Here is a 23,614-nt window from a genome sequence, read left to right on the forward strand (position 1 = left end):
CTCAACCCAGACCCAGCTGCAGGCGCCCAGTGGGGAGGAGGGTGCAGTCCCGGGGGGCTGGGATTCCTGTGCCACCAGGGGGCGAGAGGGGCGTCCAGCGGGGCAGGGGCCGCGGGCGCCGGGCGAACGCGGAGACGCGCGGGGAGAGGGCGCCGAGCAGGTGTTGTGGCGGGGAGTGTCAGAACGCTGGTCGCCGCTGTACCGAGGGGAGGCTCGTGAGAGGAGCATCCTTCCCGAGCGCCGCGGACCAGGCACCGCGGGGACTCCAGCGCCTTCTGTCTTGGCTGGACCTGGGCGGGGGCGGCGGGACGGCGAGTGGCCCTCTGTGGATCATTCCCTCTACCTAATGACAGCAGCGAAGCATCCATGAGGCAGGTGGGACAGGTGTTTACGTCCCTTCCTAGTTTACAGAAGACAAAATGAGAGTTATTTGGCTAATTGAATTGTCCCAGGTCTCTCAAGTATTGGGAAAGCTCGGCCTTGAACGTCAGGGGTCTTTTCACTCTAAATCCTGAACTTTTGATTCCACTTGGTCAATCTCCAGCTGCCGAGATTAAGCACGGGAAATGATTTGGCACCTATAAGTTGAAGATAATGTATGGAATCTTCTTTAAGGCAGCGTTAGGGGTGATGACAACTTCCAGAGCTGATTCAGTACTTCGGGCAGCAGCTCCAAGTTTTTTTTCCTTTCTTTTTTTTTTTTTTTTCTTCCTTCCTGAACCTCCAGAGTAGGATTGTACTGTTAGAAACTTGATATTTTAATAAAAATATAATTATTCCACCCAAGTAAATTTTAAGCATTAGGCTTTAGAAAAACTGATGGTTCTATCTAGATGAGTTTTAAACATTAAACTATCAACATTTGTTTGCTGATAATTTGTATTAGAGGGAAAAGCAGTTGCTTTCACTGTTATCTCTAGAGAGGGCTCTTTGGGTGTTGGGTGGATAGCTAGCTTGAGGTTGCAGGGGGATTACAGGGTCCTTGTTCTCAAGGAGCTTCCAGTTTGCTACTCTGAAGTGAACCTTGCCATTTGGATGACACTGGGTTGGATATTAATTTGCATTTCTGTCCCCAGACTTCATGACCTCAGACAGATTTTTTTTTTTTTTTTTTATGGGCTCATTGGAACATTGGAAGGAACACTGATAGTATCTGTCTTGGAATGTGTACATAACACTGGAATTAAATGAGAGACGTGGCTCTTTACCTGCAGGATTAATTTTTTACTTTGAAGAGAGTAGCCTTGTATATCTATAGTGTAGAATGATATCCTCCCAGAGGGGTAAGAAGATGTCAGACACATTTAGCTTTCTTTCTTTTTTTCTTTTAGAGTCCTTTTTTTTTTTTTTTTTTTTAATTTCAGTGTAGGTCATTGTTATTCTCTAAGAATGAGAATGCGTGAAAATCTTGCTTTAGCAACTCTTGAGCTCTTTTGTGTTCTTATGCCCCAAGGCTGTGGTGGTGTTACTCCCTGGAGTATTAGTTGTAGGAACTGGTTGGGGTTCCCATAGCCCAGTCCATGAGCCTGTTTGGCAGGCAGCTTGGCCCTGAACCCTGAGATATGCTTGATACTTTTTTAGGCCCAGATATAGTAGGCATGTGTTCTTTCATGTGATGTGGATTTTAAGAAAATAAAACCACTTGCACTTTTCCTCGTCTTCTTGCCCTTTCTTCCCTCCACCCAAAATACTATTTTTAGTTTTTGCATTAGGTACAATGCAAAAACTATATGAAAAATGTTTTCATATAGCTTTTTTTGACTCCCCTGTAATTGGGGTTCTGAGACTGCTGTCCTGTTTGGGCTACTGTGTTATGTTCCCGTAGTTAACATCCCCACTGTTTTCTTTTTTGTTTTTGTTTTTGAGATGGAGTTTCGCTCTTCTTGCTCAGGCTGGAGTGCAATGGTGTGATCTCGGCTCACCGCAACCTCCGCCTTCTGGGTTCAAGCAATTCTCCTGCCTCAGCCTCCCAAGTAGCTGGGATTACAGGCATGCTCCACAACACCCAGCTAATTTTGTATTTTTAGTAGAGACGGAGTTTCTCCATATTGGTCAGGCTGGTCGCAAACTCCCGACCTCAGGTGATCGCCTGCCTTGGCCTCCCAAAGTGCTGGGATTACAGGTGTGAGCCACTGTGCCCAGCCCCAACATCCCTACTGTTTTCATGTGTGAGGAAGTCAGGATGGAATGGTGGCTGAGAGCATGAAACAGGCTGGGATTCAAATCCAGTCTTTACTTAATTAGTTACTTAATCTCTTTAAGCTTTAGTTTCCTTATCTGTAACAATAACATTATTATGGAACATTCACTCTATGCCACACATTCTACTACATATTTACCTCCTAGGGTTATCTGAAATAGTAAAGGACATGGATGTAGTTAGGAGATCTAGTAACCTCTGACATACATTAATTAGTCAGTAAGTGTTAGCTGTTGTCATCAGCACCATGCTCATTTATGAATGTGATACCTGAAGGAAGGCTTGATGTAATAGTGAGCTCTTGACAGATCTCAGCAGCCTTGTTAGAAAAGAGCAGTTTCGCTAAGCTCGGGAAGGAAAGATGTTTGGCTCACATGCATAAAATGAGGTTAATTAGTAGCAGAAGGCCAATATGACATTCATAAAGCCAGTAGGACAGCTTGTCTCTTAAGTATATATGTATTTTTTTCCTTAGGCCATTTTATAGTTTGAAGGTCAAACACTGGAGGGAATATCAGAGCAAAATGATTTTTTATGATTTATTTGTGTAACTTAGAGTCATTATATGCCCTTGGATAAACTAACCCATGATATGAATTATTTACCTTTAGTTGCAGTAGAGTATATTGTATAGTATATGTACAGTAGAGTGTATGCTATAGTATCATATATGTTATAGAATAGTGTATGTTTTAGTATATTTCCTGAAAACATTTGGGTATGGTATAATTGCATCACTTTCCTATTTGTGTTTTCCTCTCTACCATTTTGGAAATCCTATTATATTTAAACAGCATCTTTAGTCTTCCTAAGAGGAAAAGCAATAGCTGTGGAAAGCTCACTTACAATGATTTGCTATGAAATCAGTGCCCTCTCCCTTATTCTTTGAAAACCTTTCATTCATTAAAAATTTGGGTGCTGGCTGAAAGTAGCAAGGAAGCGAGTGAGTGTTAAGTGTCCTGAACTTGGAAGCTGGATTTGATGCCTAGCTCCTCAGCCTGAATAGGACTTAAGGCAAGTTGGCGGACTTCTTTTCCTTCACTCTCTCTTATTGTCTTTCTGTAAATAGAAAAAAAAAATTATTTAAGACTTCTGTAATAAAAACTTGCAGTTGGTAATCCTTAAGCTGAAGTTTGTTTTTGCACTATCTGAAAAAAAATTAGTATAAAAGTATTTATTCCTCTCAAAAGGCTGGCCAAGAACTGGCCCCTAGTCTTCTGTGATGTAAAGAAAGCACAGGAGTATGATAACTCTGAGCACTTGTGTGCTTGTCTTTATATTTCGGCGATGTCCTGGCTGAGTCAGAATGCTTGGACATCAAATTGCATGTTCTTTCTCTGAGGACTTTTAAGATATTGCTCCACTATCTTTTAATAGTGTGTGTGACTATGGAGAAATCTTTGCCTGATTTTTGTTCCCGTCAGTAGTGACTTGATTCTTTTTCCTTTGGCCTGGCCGCTCATAGGATTCCTTCTTTGTCCTTGAAGTCCTGCGCCTTTACTAGGATGTATTTCAGTATTGATTCTTCTGAATCAGTTTTTCTTGGGACTCTGTGTACTCATTATTCTGCAGTTTTAGGTCTTTATTGTAGGAACTTTTTTTTTACAACTCTTTAAAATACTGCTTTCGGTATTTTCTTTTCTGTTATCCTCTTCCGTCATGCATATATTGGCTCACCTTTGTTGTCAGTATCTATCACGTTGTTTCTAGTCTTTTTAAAAAGCCTTGATTTTTTTCCATGGGATCGTATGTAGCCAGTACAGACTTTGAGGCCAGACTGGTTTTGAATTGTTACCTATCACTTGCTGTTTAACTATGGGCCAGTGTGTTAGTCTGTTTTCGCACTGCCAATAAAGACATACTTGGGACAAGGCAATTTACGAAAGAAAGAGATTTAATGGACTTACAGTTCCATGTGCCTAGGGAGGCCTCACAATCATGGTGGAAGGTAAAAGGCACATCTTACATGGTGGTGGCAAGAGAGAGAATGAGAACCAAGTGAAACAGGGTTCCCCTTACAAAACCATCAGATCTCGTGAGACTTATTCACTACCATGAGAACAGTATGGGAGAAACTGCCCCCATGATTCAATTATCTCCCACTGGGTCCCTCCCACAACACATGGGAATTATGGGAGTACAATTCAAGTTGAGGTTTGGGTGGGGACACAGAGCCAAACCATATCCGCTTAACTGAAACTTCAAAGCCTCAGCTTCCTCGTCCTGAAAGTGAAGACAGTAATATGTCTACCTCACATAGTTGTTATGAAGATTTGCTGCGATAAGAATTTATTTTTTGAGACGAAGTCTTGCTCTATCACTCAGGCTGGAGTGCAGTGGCACAGTCTCAACTCACTCTAACCTCCACCTCCCCAGGTTTAAACAATTTTAATGCCTCAGCCTCCTGAGTAGCTGGGGTTACAGGCGCCTGCCACCACATGTGGCTAATTTTTGTGTTTTCAGTAGAGACAGGGTCTTGCCATGTTGGCCAGGCTGGTCTTGAAGTCCTGGCCTGAAGTGATCCCTCGCCTTGGCCTCGCAAAGTGCTGGGATTACAGGCGTGAGCCAGCACCCCTGGCCTGAGATAAGACATTAAAAGGGCTTGGAAGAGTGTAGGATAAGTGTTCAGACCTGCCAGCTGTAGTTATTTCCATTTCATTTTGCTTGATTTTCACTAGTCCGTTCTTTATGTCTCTGACTCTGTTTTCAGCAATATCTGTTCCTTTAGCTGATTCCAATAAGGATTTCTTTTCTCAAATTGGTTTGTTATTTTTTCCAGTGTTTTCCTGAGTGCTTATTTCAGAGAAGACGATTTTCCTAAATTTCCCAGACTCTGTGGGGAAGTATATGTTCATTATTTCTTTCATCTTGTGGTGTGATTTGTCCAGCATTTGTTCTTCAGCTAATTGTTTGCTATGTTTCATTGTTACTTCTTTCTTGAATATTCATAGAGCTTTGTGGTATCTTGTGGAATGAGTACTAAACATGGCTCCTTTCTGATTACTATTCACATTTAAATGGGGCAGTTGTTTGACAGCCTGGCTATTGCCAGAGGGGTGATGTAGGGCAGTTGGAAGCAAGAATGTAATCCAGGCCTGTTAAGTCAGCTGGCTCCCCACCAGCACGCTTCCTGTGTGGATATCTCTATCCTGGCTAGGAGGAGGCTTTTCACAGGACTGTAGGGTGCTGGTTTGGCGTTTCCTTCGCTGACTTTGTTGTGCCAGTTATCAGTTTATTGCCTGTGAACTCCAAATTCACCTTTGTTGACTGATCTGTGAAAGCGGGTGTGAGCCCTTTTAAATATCGTTTGTCCTGCCTTGGATATTGTCTCTCAGTCCTAGGGGACCTTTTAGAGTTCTCTTCCCATCTTTAAGTTTACTCTCCTGTCTTTGCTTAGTAATTTTTTATGTTAAACTGGTCCTCTTTGAACTACTGTTTGGCTTCTGTCTCCTGACTGGGCGCAGTCAGAGTGATTATGCCCGGTGACTTTTCGAACCTGCCATCCTGACAGTGTGCTTTCTGTGACCATGTCAGCTTGTGCTTTTCCTCCTTCGGTCCTACTTCCCTTTGACTCTGTGGTGTCGAATGGGGCTCATTGGTGCTTCTGTGACCCCAGACTTTGTCTTTCCAAGCAGGCAATTACTGGTTTGGCTATATTTGTGGAACAAGGGAGGTAGTATAACTTGTTGGTTAGAACAACAAGTGGACTCTGCAGTCAGATGCCTGGGTTTGAATCCTGACTTTCCTTTTGGCTAGTTCTGTGATCTTAGCCATCTTACCTCTCTATATTTTATTTTTCTTGTTGATAAAATGGGGGATAATAATAATAATTCTACCCTAAGAGGTTGATGTGAGGATTAAATGAATTAACACATGCAAAATGCTTGGATCAGTGCCTGGGACAGTAGGCACTCAATACACTTCCAGTTGTCATCATCATCATCATCTTATTGTTGTCATGATTATTAATTCTGTGAACTCGGCTCATTGCTGAAGATCTGCAATATATGTGCAATATATATCCGCAAGATGTATTTGCCTGCTCTTACTGAGCTTTCTCAACTGAGTACAAGTTTCAGTGCATTTGGTTCATAACTTGTGGTTTGGGAATGCAACTGTTTCCTATTTTGTGTTCTATTTTTATTTTTCTTTATTTGTCTTCCTGGTTTTAGGAAGAGAGTGTGACAGAAATGTCCACTTTTGCCATCATTAACTAGAAGCATGTAATCTTGTTAAACAGACCAATTTGACAGCAGCTTTTTTCTCAAAGAATGCTTGCAAATTGTTTTATAAATTTCTTGCAGATTTTATAAGTTCCTGGAGCATATGCTTCTCTTCCTGCCTGCCTATGATAGTACATAGCATGAGAAAAATGAATTTCCTTTAAACTGTTTTGTTGGGCAGCATTTTATTAATGATTTCACTTTGGCAAAGGTGCTGTTTTAGCCCGATATGTTTCTTGCAGGGTGGAGACTGACTAGCAAGATTGAATTTGATGTCGATGCTAAATTTTTCACTTGGTGCTAAAAGTCCAATTGCACAATTATAGGGTGGCTTAAGCATGTGTTCAAAATGCTTGGGAGTTTTAATTGAATCAGTATGGGATGTGAATGCCAAGAAAGCTATCAAGATCTTACGTTATAGAAATTGAACTGTTGTTTGCTATCTGGAGTAGATAGGAAATAGTTCTGCCCTCCCTTTCTCTGGTCAGACTGTACCTAAGATTGTATCTAGTTCCAGGAACCATACTTTAAAAAGCACAGACATATCACATTGTGTCCAGAGGAGAATGACCAGGATGTTGAGGACACCTGAAACAATGCTTCTTCAAGTCATGGGTTGAAAGAGGTGGAGGTGTTTAACTTGGAGATGAGAAGAGTGGGGGAGGGCACTGGGAGATACAATGCCAGCACCAGTGATGGTAATGATAATAATAGAAGCTAAAATTTGTTGTGTGACTATAAGCCAGGCACTGAGAACCACACATATATTATCTTATTGGATTCTCATCACGATCGTATGAGCTAAAAAGAATAATTATTCCATTTCATAAATAGGGAAATTGATGCTCAATAAAGTTAAGAAATTTGAGACCACATAGTTCATAAGAGATATAGCCAGGATTTGGCTTGATGTTTAATTGTGAAGAATTGAGCTCTTAAATACCATATCATATGTCTCTTGTGACTGATACCTTTGAGTGTTTGAAGGACTTGCATGTGAAAGAGGGATCCCAGAAATTAAAACTGGGATAGATAATTGGCAACTTCCCAGAAAAAAATTCTTGAATCAGTGTAAAGAATTTTTTTCTAAATTGGAGGCCAGCGTAACCCTAATACAGGTTACATTCAGGTGTTTGCTGAGTAACTGGTTGGTAGGTCTTTGTAAGTAGCTAGTTGTAAGTTTGGGATGGGGTGGGGGTGGGGATGGATTATGTGATCTTTAAGGTCTCTTGCTGTGCTTTCTCAAGTAACTCTAGAGTTGAGAACTCTGTGTGTGCTTTCCTGTTTTTCAGATATATATATATATTTAAACATTTTAAATTGTCAAAAAAATACGTACACCATAGAATTTACTATCTTAACCATTTTAAGTATACAGTTCAGTATTAACTGTATATGCACCTAATCTCTAGTACTTTTTCATCTTGTAAAACTGAAACTCCATACTTACTCAGTAACAACTTTTCCTTCTACCTCCAGACTTCGGCAACAACCATTCTACTTTCTGTTTCTGTGAATGTGACTACTCTAGATAACTCATATAAGTGGAATCACACAGTATTGTCTTTTTGTGCATGGCTCATTTCACTTAGCATAATGTCCTCAAGGTTCATCCATTTTGTAGCAAGTGTCAGAAGTTCCTTCCTTTTTAGAGCTGAATAATATTCCGTGGTATGTACATATCACATTTTGTTTATCATGTCAGGTGTATTTTAGCTAAAAAACAAAACAAAAACAAACAATCACTTTAAAAACCGTTAGAGTTAATATTATTCTAACAACCCATGGCTCTGTGTGCAAATTATTACGTATAGAGTTATCTGGGATGGTTAGGGAATGGTGTGCCCTAATTTACCAAATAATTTGGTTCATGGAGTAGAAATACAAATTGAAGGAGATTATCTGGAACCTGTACTGACCCCACGGCATATTCTGAAAGTACTATTTTGAATTAAGTTTCTAATAACTGATTTATTTTCTTGTAATTTGTGCCTTTTAAAAATCAAATATAATATTTATTGGGCAAAGTGTATAGCTTTGAAAATAAAAATAAATGGAAATAATTTCTAGTTATTAGGATGACAGATTATTCAGTATTTTCTTTGAATTTTTTTTGAATACTTAATGTTATAATTCTGTGGAATGTTCATTTTAAGAAATCTAAAATTTATTGTTTTTTTAATGTACCAAATACTAAACTTTAACACCACAACTTTTACTTCCAACATCTGGTATTGGAGGAACCAGCCGCCAGTATTTCAACATAGGTTCTTTCTATTTTCCCTAAGTGTAGCCGGTCTGAGAAATAAAGAGAAAGAGTACAAAGAGAGGGATTTTGTAGCTGGGCCTCTGGGGGTAACATCACATATCAGTAGGTGTGTAATGTCCCCTGAGCCGCAAAACCAGCAAATTTTTATTAGGGATTTTAAAAGGGAAAGGGCTGTATGAACAGGGAGTAGGTCACAAAGATCACGTGCTTCAGAGGGCAATAAAGATCACAAGGCAAAGGCAAAATTAGAATTACTCATGAGGGTGTATGTCCCACTGTGCATGTATTGTCTTGATAAACATCTTAACAGAAAACAGGGTTGGAGAGCAGAGAACCAGTCTGACCAAAAATTACCAGGCTGGAATTTCCCGATCCTAGTAAGCCTGAGGGTACTGCAGGAGACCAGGGCGTGTTTCAGTCCTTATCTCAACCACATAAGATAGACACTCCCAGAGCGGCCATTTATAGCCCTCCCCCAAGGAATGCATTCCTTCCCCAGGGTATTCCTTGCTGGAAAAATAGTTCAGTGATATCTTTCCTACTTGCATGTCCGTTTTTTAGGCTCTCCGCAAGAAGAAAAATATGACTCTATTCTGCCCAACCCCGCAGGCAGTTGGTTATCTTCCCTTGTTCCCTGAGAATTGCTGTTATTCTGTTCTTTTTCAAGGTGCACCGATTTCATATTGTTCAAACACACATGTTTTACAATTAATTTGTACAGTAGTGGTCCTGAGGTGATGTACATTCTCAGTTTATGAAGATAACGGGATTAAGAGATTAAAGTAAAGACAGACATAAGAAATTATAAGAGTATTATTAGGGAAGGGATAAATGTCCATGAAATCTTCCCAATTTATGGTCAGAGATTGCAGTAAAGACACGCATAAGAAATTATAAAAGTATTAATTTTGGGAATTGATAAATGTCCATGAAATCTTCACAATTTATGTTCTCCTGTCACGGTTCCAGCAGGTCTCTCCATTCGGGGTCCCTGACTTCCAGCAACAATCTGGTCTCCATATAGTGTTTTATTCTTTCATTTTATTAATTGAACAAACTGAGATATAATGTATGAAATCACATCACCAAGGCCAAGGTGACCTAGAGGTAGACACTAGCATTAGTAATTATTCTTTTCCTCTTTTTAATTAGCTGGGTTATGTGTGTGTTTTTTTTTTTAATATTTCCTCTGAACAAAAGATTTAATGATAGAGTTTACATTAGTGATAGATTACCAGATAAAGTCTCCCCAAAAGAAACATTTTCTTGGTTGTTACTTGGTGGTAACGTGAAGTAAAGGCATCAAATCATTCAGTCATTGGCAGTGAGGCCAAGGGGTGTGTGGCTTGGGAGAAGGTGTGCCTAGGCCCTTCTGTAATTTCTGTCTCAGCTATCCCAAATCAACACTGCAGGCTAAGTAAAAACAAAGTGCTTGCCATGCAAAGCAGCTTCAAGACAAGTCCCCTACCTCTGTATTCCAGCTAGATCACCACTCCTCCCAGAATGCTTGCTCAGAAGAGCAGTTTTTGGGGGTAAACACTGTTTACTAAAAGATATACTGAAAGGGCATTCAAATCACAGGATGGTTCTTAAAAGTGAGATTTCAATACATCTTCAGATGAACATTCAGTGTTCAACTTTCTAAGTTGTTTCCATAGAAACAGTTGGGAAGCCACAGATATTGGGCTGTGAGAAGCAGCGTATGGAGAATAATTGTTCTAAAAGTTTACCAGGAAAGATTAGGATGTCACCGATCTAAGAAAATCGGAGGCAATATGCACATTAGGCACATGGAGAGTTGACACGGAGCCATGGTCTTTTTCTTGAGTGAGATTCGAACACATTAAGAGAACTTTCTTTTTACACTGAAGACATTTTAAATGTGCTAACTTCTGCCTCCTTTTCCATTGTCTTCAGCTCATGCAGGCAGTGATCCTGGAGCACTGTGCTTTTGTTTTTCCTTCCATTCCTAACCCCTGCTTCGCTGGCTTGTTTCACAGATAGCCACCAAGGTTCAAACTTGATGTAAACCTGGATTGTTTTGTTTTAGTTTTCTGTGTTCTCCTGGGCATTTACAGATGCCATATATTTGGTGTCTCCTCCCCAGTTCTCCTTGACTCTCTGTTTTTCTGTCTTTTCAGGGAAGAAGAGTCCAGACCTAGGGGAGTATGATCCCCTCACCCAGGCTGACAGTGACGAGAGCGAAGACGATCTGGTGCTTAACTTGCAGAAGAATGGAGGGGTCAAAAATGGGAAGAGTCCTTTGGGAGAAGCGCCAGAACCCGACTCAGATGCTGAGGTTGCAGAGGCTGCAAAGCCACATCTTTCGGAAGTCACCACGGAGGGCTACCCCTCGGAACCCCTTGGGGGCCTGGAACAGAAGGCAGCCTCCTCCTTGGTGTCATATGTGCGCACATCTGTCTTCCTGCTGACTTTGGGGATCTCGATGATCCTGGTGCTCCTGTGTGCTTTCCTGATCCCCTGTCCTCCCAGAGATCTGCACAGCACCTGGAGCCGCCACTTGGGCTCCCAGGGAGGTGAGCTGTAGAATCTTCAGCCTTAATACTGTGAAACTTCATGCTATCTCTCATTACATTTAAATTTTCCTCCAAATCTTAAAACTTAATATATGTCATGTGGCATTCCCCACCCTGCCCTCCCCGCTGTGTGGAGGTAGCAAGGAGATTAAGATTTGAAAGAAAACAAACACCTCCAAAAACCTGGGAATCACTGCTCTGTTGTGTCTGTCGGCATTGGTCTTTATTCGACCCAGAGAGGACGGGGCTGGTTTGCTGGATTCCTGCTGTGGAGCCAGCACTGTATCAGGGGAATGCAAAGCTGTAGGAAGGGCTATTTACAGAGAAAAGCAAGGTTCAAGGCCTGGCTGCACGAGGTATAGGGCTCTTGTAGAACCCTTCGACATTCGTTGATTATAGAGGCCTGATCTAATTTAAATTATAAAATAATTTCATTTCCTGTAAAAGATAGTTGCTATCTTTTCTTTCTTACTCCTCATGGTTAGGGTGGTGCTGTCTGAGTAATTCCAGCTATTCTGTCTCCTTTTGGAGCAGGCTTCTTTAAAACCTCTTGCTCTAGGCCGGGCGCGGTGGCTCAAGCCTGTAATCCCAGCACTTTGGGAGGCTGAGACGGGCGGATCACGAGGTCAGGAGATCGAGACGATCCTGGCTAACACGGTGAAACCCCGTCTCTACTAAAAAATACAAAAAACTAGCAGGGCGAGGTGGCGGGCGTCTGTAGTCCCAGCCGCTCGGGAGGCTGAGGCAGAAGAATGGGGTAAACCCGGGAGGCGGAGCTTGCAGTGAGCTGAGATCTGACCACTGCACTCCAGCCTGGGTGACAGAGCAAGACTCTGTCTCAAAAAAAAAAAAAGATTTACAAGTATCTATGCATAATTAATTAATTTCCCATTGGCATTGTTATTCTCATCTTAGAGTTGAGGAATTCAAGGGCTCACAGGGGACATTGAGTAACTTACCCACACTTTACCGTAAAACTAGAGGGAAGCTAACCATTTCCATCTCCAACCAAGTACCACAATTTCACAGTTGGTTATCTCATTTGACTTCAAAATAATCTACTAAGATATGAATTATTACATCCAGGAGATGCCTTGTTACATCCAGGAGAGGGTGGGAGCCAGGCTCCACATCAGCCTTTGCTATATGGGTGGGTGGAGCTGGGCCCATAATTTTATCTGGGGTGTTTGGTTGGAGTAGGACAGTTATTATCTAAAACTTTCCTGTCTTGCTGGACTGCACCTTTCCTGGGCTTTTGGCTAGGGAAGCCAGCCTTGTCTGGGACTTTTTTTGTCTGTACCTGTGGTGTTTTTGGGTTGCTGGCTTTTCTAGCACCCTATCTGGGTATTACGAGGCCAAAAGAAAACCCAGGGGACTCATCACCTTGTCATTCCTTGGGTCTTGCAGTCCCTAGCTGGTCTATTTCCTTCTCTCCGCCTTTTAGAGTTGTCTTATGTTTGTTGTATGTACAGTGTGCAGGACTTTTCGATGCACTTAGCCGGGGGGGGGGGCGGGGGGGGCGGGGAGTAGGGAGAGGTGTGTCTACTGTACCTAGTCAAGGAACTGGAGTCTGCCTGGTGTTTATAGAGCTACTGGCAACAGAGAACTGGTTTGTGGTAACTTGCTCAGGACCTTTTTGGTTTTTTATGTGTATAACAGGTGGTGACCTGTCTCCATTGGAATTGGCTGATGTGAATGGAGATGGCCTGCGTGATGTGCTTCTCTCCTTTGTGATGTCAAGGAATGGGAGTGCAGTAGGTAAGAGACGTGTCTTTTCAAGACTGCTACAGGGATACCGTCAGCTAGGAGAAAACATCAGAGCTGTGTCCCAAGTGGTACTGCAGAAGGATCTGCAGTGAACAGAAAGTTAACCTTGGTTCTGGCATGCATGAAAACCCTCATAGGAAAGCTTCCACATATAAATAAAGCTCAGTCTAAAAAATCAGAAGGAGTTATAGCTGGAAGGAATTTTTAGTCGTGACCAGGCCAGTGAAGAAACTGCGATGCAGAGAGGAAGTGACTTGCTCACACACTTTGCAATGAACAGTGTTTAGTCCTCGGGTTTCATGGGTTTTCTCCTGGTTTTCCATTGCTTCTTAGATTATAGTGAACATTGACTTTATGCTACCTTCCTATTCCTGGCAGAAAAGTTTTGTTCATAGACTTACACATCTTTACACACATACCTGTTGGCCGGGTGTTTTCCTTTCCCCCTTCAGTTTACGCTTGTAGACCTGCTGTCCATCCTGCTCTCTGCATGGGGAAGCTGAGCTGTATGGATGGTATCAACAGGCTTCCTTGCCTGCTGGTCTCCTTTCAATGGGGAGCACAGCTCAGGAATGGGAGGGGAGGAAGAGTGTGAGGGGAGGTATTCACTCCCCTGGCTCCCTCCCCGCCGGGGTCACCGCAGGATGGCTGCTACAGCCTTGACCCTGGGTCACAGCTCGTTTCAAGGTGGCCCTCCTATAGGACTTTGCTTTTCTGGATTCCAGTAATTGCATCCTCTCCTTGTGTCTTTGTGGGGGAGCCTAACGGTTCTGAGGGTCTGCACTATCACTTGTGGTGTTTCTACGCGCTGGCCACATCTTTGTGAATAGTCTCCTTATGAAACCGTCCACAACTTACCCTAATTTAGGGTGCTGTTTCTGGGATCCCAGCTTTTTACACATGTCAGCTGTAGAAAAAGAAAAATGATCTGATTTCAGCCTAAGTACACAAGGCTTTTGGTTGGTCCTGCAGTCTCCACTACAGTGGAGTCAAACTGCAGCCTGTGAGCTGATGCAGGGACCTAGTTTGATGTTGAGGGTGCCCTAGTGACTGCTTTTAAGTCATCTAGGCCTTGGAATACACGTCTAGGTGTGTTTTAGAGAATCTAAACCACATCTCTTACATTAGTAGGGGTGGCTTTCTGAGGCCCACGTGAGATGTGAAAGCAATCTGGGTGGAGATCTGCTATAGAGAGAGCATCTCCAGCCTAGGAGTAGATTTCCGTGCAATCAAAACTTGATTACACTTTTCCTGCCCGTGACTTCTGAAGTAAAAATCTTCCCCATCTACTTAGATTTAGAGATGTTTTTAGTCGTTTGGTATCTTATGTGGTTTGCTTCATATCAAGACTCATAATGGCAAGGCCGTGGGTTTGGACACAATATGGACCAGGCTGATTTGGCCACAGACTGCGCAAATAAGGATGTAGCGAACATATGGTGCTTTCTATGTGTTGACACACCATTGTCAGCACGTAACGTATGAAGGAATTTATCCCTCCACACAGTCCTGTGAGGTAGACTCATTGTTATTCCCCTTTTGCACATGAGGAAGGTGAGACATCGTGAGGTTGAAGAACTTGCCCAAAGTCCTGCCTCTGGTAAATGGTGGAGCTGGGGATTCAGATCCAAGGAGTCTGGCTCTGGAGTTCATGTCCTTGACCCTCATGCCAAGCTGCTGTGCCCATAACCCACAAAGCTCTGTGCCACTGGACACAGAGGGATTAAGTTTTTGGTCTATTCACTTGTTCCTTCATTCAGCAACTGTGTGTTGTTGCTGACTGTGTGGCAGCCACTGTGCACCTTCTCTAGAGTTCTGCTGATTACACACAGACTGCCGAACAAGAGCGGCCTGGCCTCGGCCTCGAGGTGTCATGGTCTAGCAGGAAGGGGTAATCCAGCACCACCTGGGAAAAGATGAGCTAGAGCATTGTAGGATAGAGTAGGTTCCTCCAGTAGGGAGAACTGCCCAGGATAGGGATCCTAGCACCTTTGAGAAGCCTGGAAGTTACCATATACCACCCCTGTTTGTCATATATATCTTCTGGCAACAAGGTCTGAAACAGCCAACCATAGTTTGTCACTTGTTTTTAGGTTGTATAGTTAATTAGTCGTACTGAGGAATAGATAGAAGGAAGCTCTAAAAGTTTTGTTTTCTTTTCTGTATTAGTTGTTGCTGAAAGTGGGAACTGTATGAAATGAGTCATGTATCCCTGTCCTGAGAGTGCATGTGAAACTGACAAGGGAGAAAGTTCTGAGTCTGATGTAGTAATTAAGTAACATAAAGGCTTATTTACTAAGGGCATGGCTACTCTAATCCCTTACTAGCTGTCCTTGGACCTAGGTATTAGGTCTTCCCAAATATTTTTTCCTGACTGGGACCAAATCAATTGATTCTGTAGAACTCTAGACTAGCAAGACCCACTCACCATTGTTATATGTAATCCTCAAGTTTATTTTATTTTTTTAAAATTTTTCTACTCTCAGGAAGCATTTGTTAGTGATGATTAGAATTCAGGTATTTTGCTCCCTGCTCTGCACACTTTCTAGATCAGTCTCATGTTTCCGAGCATATCTTTTCCTCCTGGTTTTTTGTTCTTAACTACTTTTTCGTATTCTTGATTTTGTTCCTGTCTCTTATTAGGCAAACAGTTGGTTGCTATAGGTGCAGATATTAGTGAGACAGTCTTTCTCCTTAAGGATATCACCATTTAGTTGGGGCCAAGGTGGCAGACGTGTAAAGAGAAGTGTTGGGAAAGGTGCAAAAGTGGAGATGCATTCGACGGTGTAGAGGAGGCCGCAGCTCTTGTCTTACATGAGAAACATGTTGAGCAAAGATGACAGGCATTCTGTGTTCACACCTTGCTGCAGAAGTGTGGGAGGGAGCTGAATACACAAGTGTGGTTGCTGCCTTACCACCATCCACTTGGAGTTTTGTGGCCTCTTGTTCATCTCTGCCTCTTATCTCCTCTGCCTGCTTTCCTTTTTTATCTCTCTTGTGTACTTTTAGGTGGCTCAAGGCCAGGTGCTAATCTTGTGTGCCTTTCGGGGATGAATGGCAGCACACTGTGGTCTAGTCTTCTCCCTGAGGAGGCTCGAGATATCACATGTTTGGAGCTGATGCCAGGAAGCTTGGCTGAAACCATCTGCCTTGTGACGGGGACACACAAAATGCTCAGTGCGTTCAATGCAACGTCAGGTAAATACCATTGATCACAAAAGAACTTTGCTCCTACGAGCCATAATTTTGGATTAGAATCATCTGTTGGGTAGGGGACCTTTTTACTCTCACGTGGTGGAATGTCTGATTTACTGCTCTGGAATATGGTTATTAAGAGAAATGAGAGAAAAGGTTTGGGCACTTTGAGTAAACAGATCCATGGTTCAACCTGTTTGGTGATAGGATGGGGCTGGAACTGAATTACCCAAACAGAAACTACCCTGAGGCCTTTGGTGTGTAAATAGTCTCCTGACTCTGTTCTTTGTACAAAAGACAACTGAACTTTGATTCTTCATATTTGATATACATGGGATCCATGTGTAAACTTGGGCATTAACTACTTAAAAAAAATACTCCAGTGAAGAAATAAAGGTTTGTTGAGGCTTGTTGACTAGCCTTTTAGCTTCTTACTGCATTCAGACATACATGACAAAGGGAATGAAAAAGAATCACATGTCCTGAAGGTTCTTACAGAATCCTAAGTATACGGCCCATAGGCTTGGTACTGCTGGGCCGTGTGCTCACATGGAACGGAATAAATAACATCCTTCCCAGGTTTAGAGGTTGGAGTTTGGTCGCAGGGTGCTTCTGAGTGAAAAAAACTGGGATTTGAGTTAACTGTAGAACTGAAGCCATCTGGAAAACTTCCTATGATGCTGTGGTGCTTACTTATGTGACAGTGTGGGGGAAGGAAGCAGAGTGGTCTGGTCGGCTGCCCCTGGATGTTTCCTTAGTAGTTGTTATAATCTCTAACAGATCCGTTTCCTCACCCCAGGCAAGTGAGCCCTTCTTTGTTGGATCCATTTTATCTAAAAGGATCTAGGTGGGAAATTATTGCATGGATTTGTTAGCCAGATACCTGAGGATTCAGATCACACTCCCTGCTCCCTCCTCCTCAGTAAGACAAAAACGAAAGGCAGTAAGTAGGCAGGAGTTGCTGTCTGTTGTTCAGCCCATTGCGTCTTTCTTTTCTGGCCTGGGAACGTGGCATCTGCCTTTTCCAGAGGCAAGAAGCTGTCATGGTGACCAGCCTATGTGTCCTTCCTTAGGGAAAGCCATTTGGACTTTGAACCCAAACTACTTGTCTAATGGTACCTTAGCTGCCCCAGTTGTGGTGCTGCCAGACTTGGATGAAGATGGTGTTCGAGACCTTGTGGTTCTGGCCATTGGTGAATTGCAGGTATGATCTCTATTAAATGGTTTTTATTTCTTATAGGGAATGCTTCTATTTTAGTTGTCTCAGCTCCTAGTGTTGCTATTATAAATACTGCTTGAAATGTTCTTTTTACAAGGGTTTAAGTAAATTCTCTTTGTGAGATTAAGTGAATATATGACCATTATGAACCCATTTTCCCTGGCAGCCTCATGGCTCCATGGACTGGGGTGTAGTGGAGCTTTAGAGTCAGATAGGTCTGTATGTGAATTCCACCTTTACCACTTTATATCTTTGCAGCCTTGGGCAAGCCATGGAGCCTGTCCAAGCTCTGGTTTCTTCATATATAAAAAGGGCATGTTATATCTACTTATATCATTGTTATGAAAATAAGAGCTAACATATTTAAAGTGCCTAGAGTAGTGCCTACGTTTTACTGTGTATATGTATTTTTAGTTTTACTATATTATATATGTACATTTTTATGTCAATTATAAAACAATAGAACAGGCTGGTACAAAGTTCATAAAAGATACGTAGGAAAAAAATCTAAGTCAAGCAATAATAACAACAATGACCAAAGAAAGGAGTGTTGTAATCTAGGCTGTGATAAGGCAGACTTTGATCCAGGACAGTGGCCCTTGAATTATGGTCCTAACTTGTGATTTGCAGGAACTTCAGTGTACTGGTTACTCTGCACACAGGTAAAATAAGAGTAGATCTTTCCTCCAAATCACAGGCAGGAGTAAATTAATGAGCAGGATGATCTCGATTTTAAGTTTTTATTCTGGAAGCGTTTTTCAGAGCTTTTGTCAAAGACTTTTTCTCAGACTTCCTAGTGTGTCTGCCAGGGAAATGCTTGGGCACAAAAGAGTCAATTGGCAAAGAATGTTTATGGAAAAATGTGAATATGGCTAATTTTGCCTCATTTGATAACCTATTTTAATTTTAATAGACCTTGTGTTTGCTGTTGTGATCTTTGTATTGCCTATATGGAGTAGAGTTGTAAATTCTGCAGGTAAAATTATGCAGAATGGAATGAAATCTGTTAAGATTTTGTGGCTTTCTGCCAAGAGTCCCCCAAACTCAGAGTGCCCCGTCAGTCATGAGTTTTGAGGAACTCTGCTCTAGCACACTAAACTCTCCCTTACATTTGCAAGATAAAGGCAAGATCCAGAATGAGCTAAATTTCTGAAGCCTACTTAGTTTTAAGGGTTTTAAGCTTTAAGGGTACTTTATGTTCGTTTTCTTTAGCTAGCCAGTTGGTCTCAAAGTGGATCCGAACCAAGGATTCAGGAATTATTCATGTAATCTTTTTTATCCTAGCCATTATGAATAAAGAGATTGGGGACTAGGGAAGATTTGAATTATTACTTACATCAGGGAGCAATTCTCCGAAGGGGAACATATGGGGAGGCACAGCAAGCCATTGAACAAGTTTTTGTGTCGTGGTTGAATTTAGAAATCGGTCTAACTGTCCCATCTGGCCGCTTATTAGCTGGTGGTGGTTGGCAGGAGAGTGGCTCAGGCCCTTGGGGACCCTCCATAGTAAGGAGGTCTCCACCGGAGGAAGCGGCTTCTTGCCCACTCTTACTCTGTGCCCTTTGTGTTGGTCTCTACCCAGTGTATTGCCCATCTTGCCCTACAGAATTTTCACAATAGGGTACAGCTAGGGCATAGTCTCAGTTCTGCTTGAAAAGTGGTAGACAGTTCTAGGAAAACCTTATAGAGGCACTAGGTATATAGTGCAGCAGCTTCATCCTTGTACTGACCTCTCTACCAGCAACAAGGGACCCCAGGAACCTGCATAAGCTTCTGAGATGGAAGACTCTTCACAAGGAAGGAAACCTAAGTCTGTGACGTAGAGTGATGGCATTTGTTGATCTGGGTTTAGAGTGAAGTGGGCTTGGAGAACTGGACCTGGTTTTTGATTAGAGGAACTGATAAGGTCTAGAACATTAGTGGGAAGGGACCTTGAAGACCATTCGGTTAACTTTCTCACACCATGCTATGATCTGTGGTTCAGCATTACAGGCATATTGGCACCCCACTCTCTTGGCGTACTCAGGCTGATGGAATAACACGAATTTGTGAGGTAGTCCATTTCATTTTTGGGCCAACTCCAGAAAATTCTGTCCTAAGCAGAAAGAAATCTGCTTTCTCATAGCTTCCACTCATTGTTCCAGCTTCATTCCCATAGAACTACTCTGAATGAGTCTAATCCCCTTTCTATAGGAAAGCCGTTTAACCATTAGCCTAGTCCCTGTAAGCTTGCTACTCAAGGCTAAATATCCCCATTTCTTATACTGTTCCTTACGCAACCAGGAAGTCCAAACCCCTCTTTTTCTTGATTTCTTTCCTTTTGCATTCTAGTTTGTCCAAATCTCTTTTAAAATGTGGTACTTATATCTAAAAACAGCATTTTATTTGTAGTATACCCAATGTGTCAACCTAAGGGAATAGTTACTTATTTTGATATAGACTCTGTGTTTCTGTTTTTGCAGCCAAAGATCATAATATTTTTTCTAAGATTTGCTTTTTGTTTGTAACCAGTTAAAGTACCTATATCTTTTAATGTTTAATTATTAACAGACCAGTTTTTTTTTTCTGGCAGATTTTGACTCATCTTCCAGCCTAAGGTTTTTTTGAATTTTGAGTTTGTCTTATGCCATATTAGCTATCCTTCTCAGCTTTGTGATAAACTTGAATTCTATTCTTTCAAGTCTTTGATAAGAATGTTTAATAGGAATGGGGCAATGGCAGAGTGCTACGACATTCCTCTAAAAACCTCCCTCTAGGTTGTTATTGATCCCATAAGTACCTTTTCCTGGTACACGGCAAAGCACGTTTCTTTATCTTGTCCAGAGAGTTCATGATGATAAACTTTGTCAAAAGCTTTACGGAAGTCAAGATATCAGTAAAATCCTCATATTTAACTGGTGACTCTGTCCCCAGAAGAAAATCCTCTAGAGCTGAAGTTGGCCACTGTGGCCTGTAGGTTAAATTTGGCCCACTACTTGTTTTTGTAAATAGAGCTTTATTGGAACATCCTCACACCCATTCATTTATGTGTTGTTTATGATGGCTTTCACACTAGAACAGCAGAGTAGAATAGTTGCTACAGAGATCATCTAGCTGGCAAAGCCTAAAATTTGGCCCTTCACAGAAAAAGTTGGCTGATCTCTCTTTGAGAATGAAGTTGATGGTGTCCAGGCCAGACATCCAGCGTTCTGATGGGAGAGCACTGCCTGGATTAACTCTAGCTGGAGCCAAATATTACTGGGGATTTCTGGTATTGAAGTAAAGACCCAGGGGCCAGCCATCCTATGTTTAGCTGTAGGCTAGAATTCTGTGCCTCAGGAGACTGTTCCGCAAGCAGCAATTCTGCTTCAGAGAAACTGTCTGAGGTGCTTTGAAGATGCCCTTTGCTGGCTCTAGTGAGGCAATGGGACATTTGCCTCACTTGCTTACCTGCAGGGAAATAAAGCGAAGCAGGTTTGGCTTTGTGCTTTTCAGTTTGGGGGAGTGTTTCCGAACCCGTGGCTAATGAGGAGGCAGTGACTGTCTGGAGAAGCCATTTAGTTAGGAAACGATAGGGCTTCTGTTGACTCCATCCCCATCTCTTACTTCCTCAGCCAGATCTGTGCTTTCTGCTGGTGTCCGGCCGGACCGGAAGTCCAGTGGGTCGACCTGTGAAGTACAACATCGTGGGAGTTGGGAATCTGATTGGTCCTCAGGTTTACATCACAACAAACGGGGCTGTCTACATCCTGTTTGGCTTTGGTAAGATGCAAGGCTAGTTTTTACTCCTGTTCCCCCCTGGCGTATGTGATGGGGTCTTCCTTGTGAGACAGGCTGAAAGCTCAGGAAGTCCTGACACCAGCCTTCCCAGAGCCTTCTAATGCAGGGGTCTCTCACTGTCCCCCACCTATCACAGGCTATTAACTCTGCTTTCCTTTGCTGCCTCCTCTAAAGGGAAGACTCTTGTCCAGCACCCACTTAATCACCTCCCCACTTGTTCTGTGTTGTCCAGTCTGGGTGGGCTCTGTTAGACCCATCTGCTCAGGCTCTGTGTCTCTTGCTCAGATCCTCACCATGGGACAGTTCTGTTAAATTCAAATTCTCAGTGTTGGTTCTTCCTGTGGTGCTAGGAAATATACAGGCTGTCGCCCTGCGGGACATTTTTGTTCAGGCCCAAAATCGAGACAGCTCACCACCTTCTCTGCAGATAGAGGAGCCAGAATGGGAGAAGCGAAGATCCATCAACCTCTCTGAGCTCATTGATGTTTACAGGTAGGGCAGATGTCTGTCCTTGGTCACAGTGAGGTGTCCTGTGAACTCACATGCCTTTGAGTCTCTAAGTTTGGTTGGGCTGGTGAATATGTGGGTAGAGGTTTGGGGGAAACAGTGCTAATCTTAATTTACTATCTTCTGATCTGGTTAACATGAGTTAGAAATTTTCTTCTCTTGGTAACGTAATGCATTGATATCTATGTGTTGGTGACCATGTGTGATCACTCCTCAGGTAGGATGCAAGGAAGGATACTTAGGGCTCTGAGTCAGAGTGGGGAGGGAGATAGACTTATCTAACTGTTTGTAAAACTGTGTTGAAGGATCTGACCTACTCTTTTCTGTATTTTTCTCTTAGTTGAAGCATCATTTTGACAGAAGCGAGAATAGCGTCCTTATGTAATATTATTATCCATATGTAATCTTATTTTTTTATTTTTATTTATTTCTTAACTAGAAGCATGTAGTTTGTCACATGCTGGGGATTTTACCCATTTAACTCCAAGCCTGGATAATAATTGTTTATTCTTTTCTACCAGAAGTTCCAATTCATTTTCTAGCATTTTTTTAGGCAGTATCATGCTGTTTTGGTGAATTTGACAGGTATTAAGTAGAATAGTCCCAGGGGCACCGAGCAAGAACAAAGTCAGCGAAGTGTATGCCATGGGCTGGTGCCCAAGCTCATTGGCAACCTCTGGCCTCCTGTCCAGATCTCTGTCTGCCTTGCCTGTGATTATCCTTGACTCTGTTGCCTTTCCCAGAGTATCCAATGTGAGAGATATTGCACTGTAGCACTTCTCCTATGAGTTCCTTTTGAACTTGTATGGAATTTTCTAGGGATCCTTGGTTTCTAAGGTCAAGAAAATGAGATTCAACTGAAACAACAGCGTGTCCCACTTGATGAGATAATGGTGGGGCATGAATATAAGAGTGTATACAGGTATATGTATACTGAGAGAAAAAGCCAAAATAAATGGCTCAGAAATCTTGTTCAAGTCAGAGACTAACTGTTGGGGTCTTATTTAACCCAGTGATGGTGTTGAGCTACTCCAGATGGTGAAGGCACCAGATTCCAACTGCAGCAACCTTCTGATTACAACCAGACAAGGCCTTGTGCTGCTTCGGGGGCAAAATCTGACACCTTACTGGACATTGAGACTTCAAGGCCTGCGCAGGTTTGCAGTGTGTTCCTTCTTGTGTTTACTGTTTTGATCCACTTTCCCATGTCTAAAAATTGTCCAGAACAATTGCTTGCAATTCTTATATCTGGGGCCAGTGCAAGAGGAGGGAGGGAGAGTTCTTAGTTTTCCTGTTTTTCTTGTTCACTATTGATTGCTTACTTTGTCCTTATTTGCAGCCAGCCGACTCCTGGATATTTCACTGATGATCAGACATTAGACTTCCTTCTGCAGATACAGGATGGAGTTGGGATGAAAAAGGTAAAACTTTGGGCCTCAGATCAATCAAAGCATATGTAAAGTATATACTTTCTGTCCAACCCTCTGCTAGGCACAGCAGGGAATAAAAAGAACCTATAATATGATCTCTACCTTCAAAGAACTCAGAGTCTCACTGAGTGGATAAAATGAAAATTCACAGTTCAGTGCTAAAATCTGGAGCACTGGAAGCCTTTCTAGGATAATCTCCTTCCTATAGAGGAGTTTCTTGTTCTGGATCCCTAGCTTCCAGTTAGGCAGTGGGAACCTTCTAAAATCTCTTGGTGGGAAAGACAGGTATATAGAAATGTAATACTTTAACACACAGCTACACCTGAGATTTCAGAGAAGTCTGTGGTGACTGGGGTTTTATGGAAGACCTTATAAAGAAGGGAAATATAAGCAGGGCTTTTTAAAGCTGAGTCATATTTATGTGGAGAGGAAAACATGCCAGGTCAGGGGCGCCAAGACCAGAGGCCCAGACACAGAAAGGATAGAGCATGTTCCAAGGACACTGAAT

At 42.3% G+C, this 23,614-nt stretch overlaps 1 protein-coding gene across 1 annotated transcript in view; it reads left to right on the forward strand.

Annotated features, from left to right (window-relative positions):
• FAM234B (family with sequence similarity 234 member B) overlaps window positions 1–23,614 on the forward strand; it is a 35,988-nt gene that overhangs the window by 236 nt on the left and 12,138 nt on the right. The window contains exons 2-9 of the mRNA XM_007967719.3: window positions 10,834–11,229; window positions 12,889–12,987; window positions 16,006–16,194; window positions 17,265–17,395; window positions 21,004–21,151; window positions 21,520–21,661; window positions 22,690–22,833; window positions 23,016–23,097. Of these exons, the coding sequence (XP_007965910.3) occupies window positions 10,834–11,229; window positions 12,889–12,987; window positions 16,006–16,194; window positions 17,265–17,395; window positions 21,004–21,151; window positions 21,520–21,661; window positions 22,690–22,833; window positions 23,016–23,097 (1,331 nt within the window). The remainder of the gene's footprint in view (window positions 1–10,833; window positions 11,230–12,888; window positions 12,988–16,005; window positions 16,195–17,264; window positions 17,396–21,003; window positions 21,152–21,519; window positions 21,662–22,689; window positions 22,834–23,015; window positions 23,098–23,614) is intronic.

Source organism: Chlorocebus sabaeus, chromosome 11 (assembly GCF_047675955.1).
Source record: "Chlorocebus sabaeus isolate Y175 chromosome 11, mChlSab1.0.hap1, whole genome shotgun sequence".
Taxonomy (NCBI): domain Eukaryota; kingdom Metazoa; phylum Chordata; class Mammalia; order Primates; family Cercopithecidae; genus Chlorocebus; species Chlorocebus sabaeus.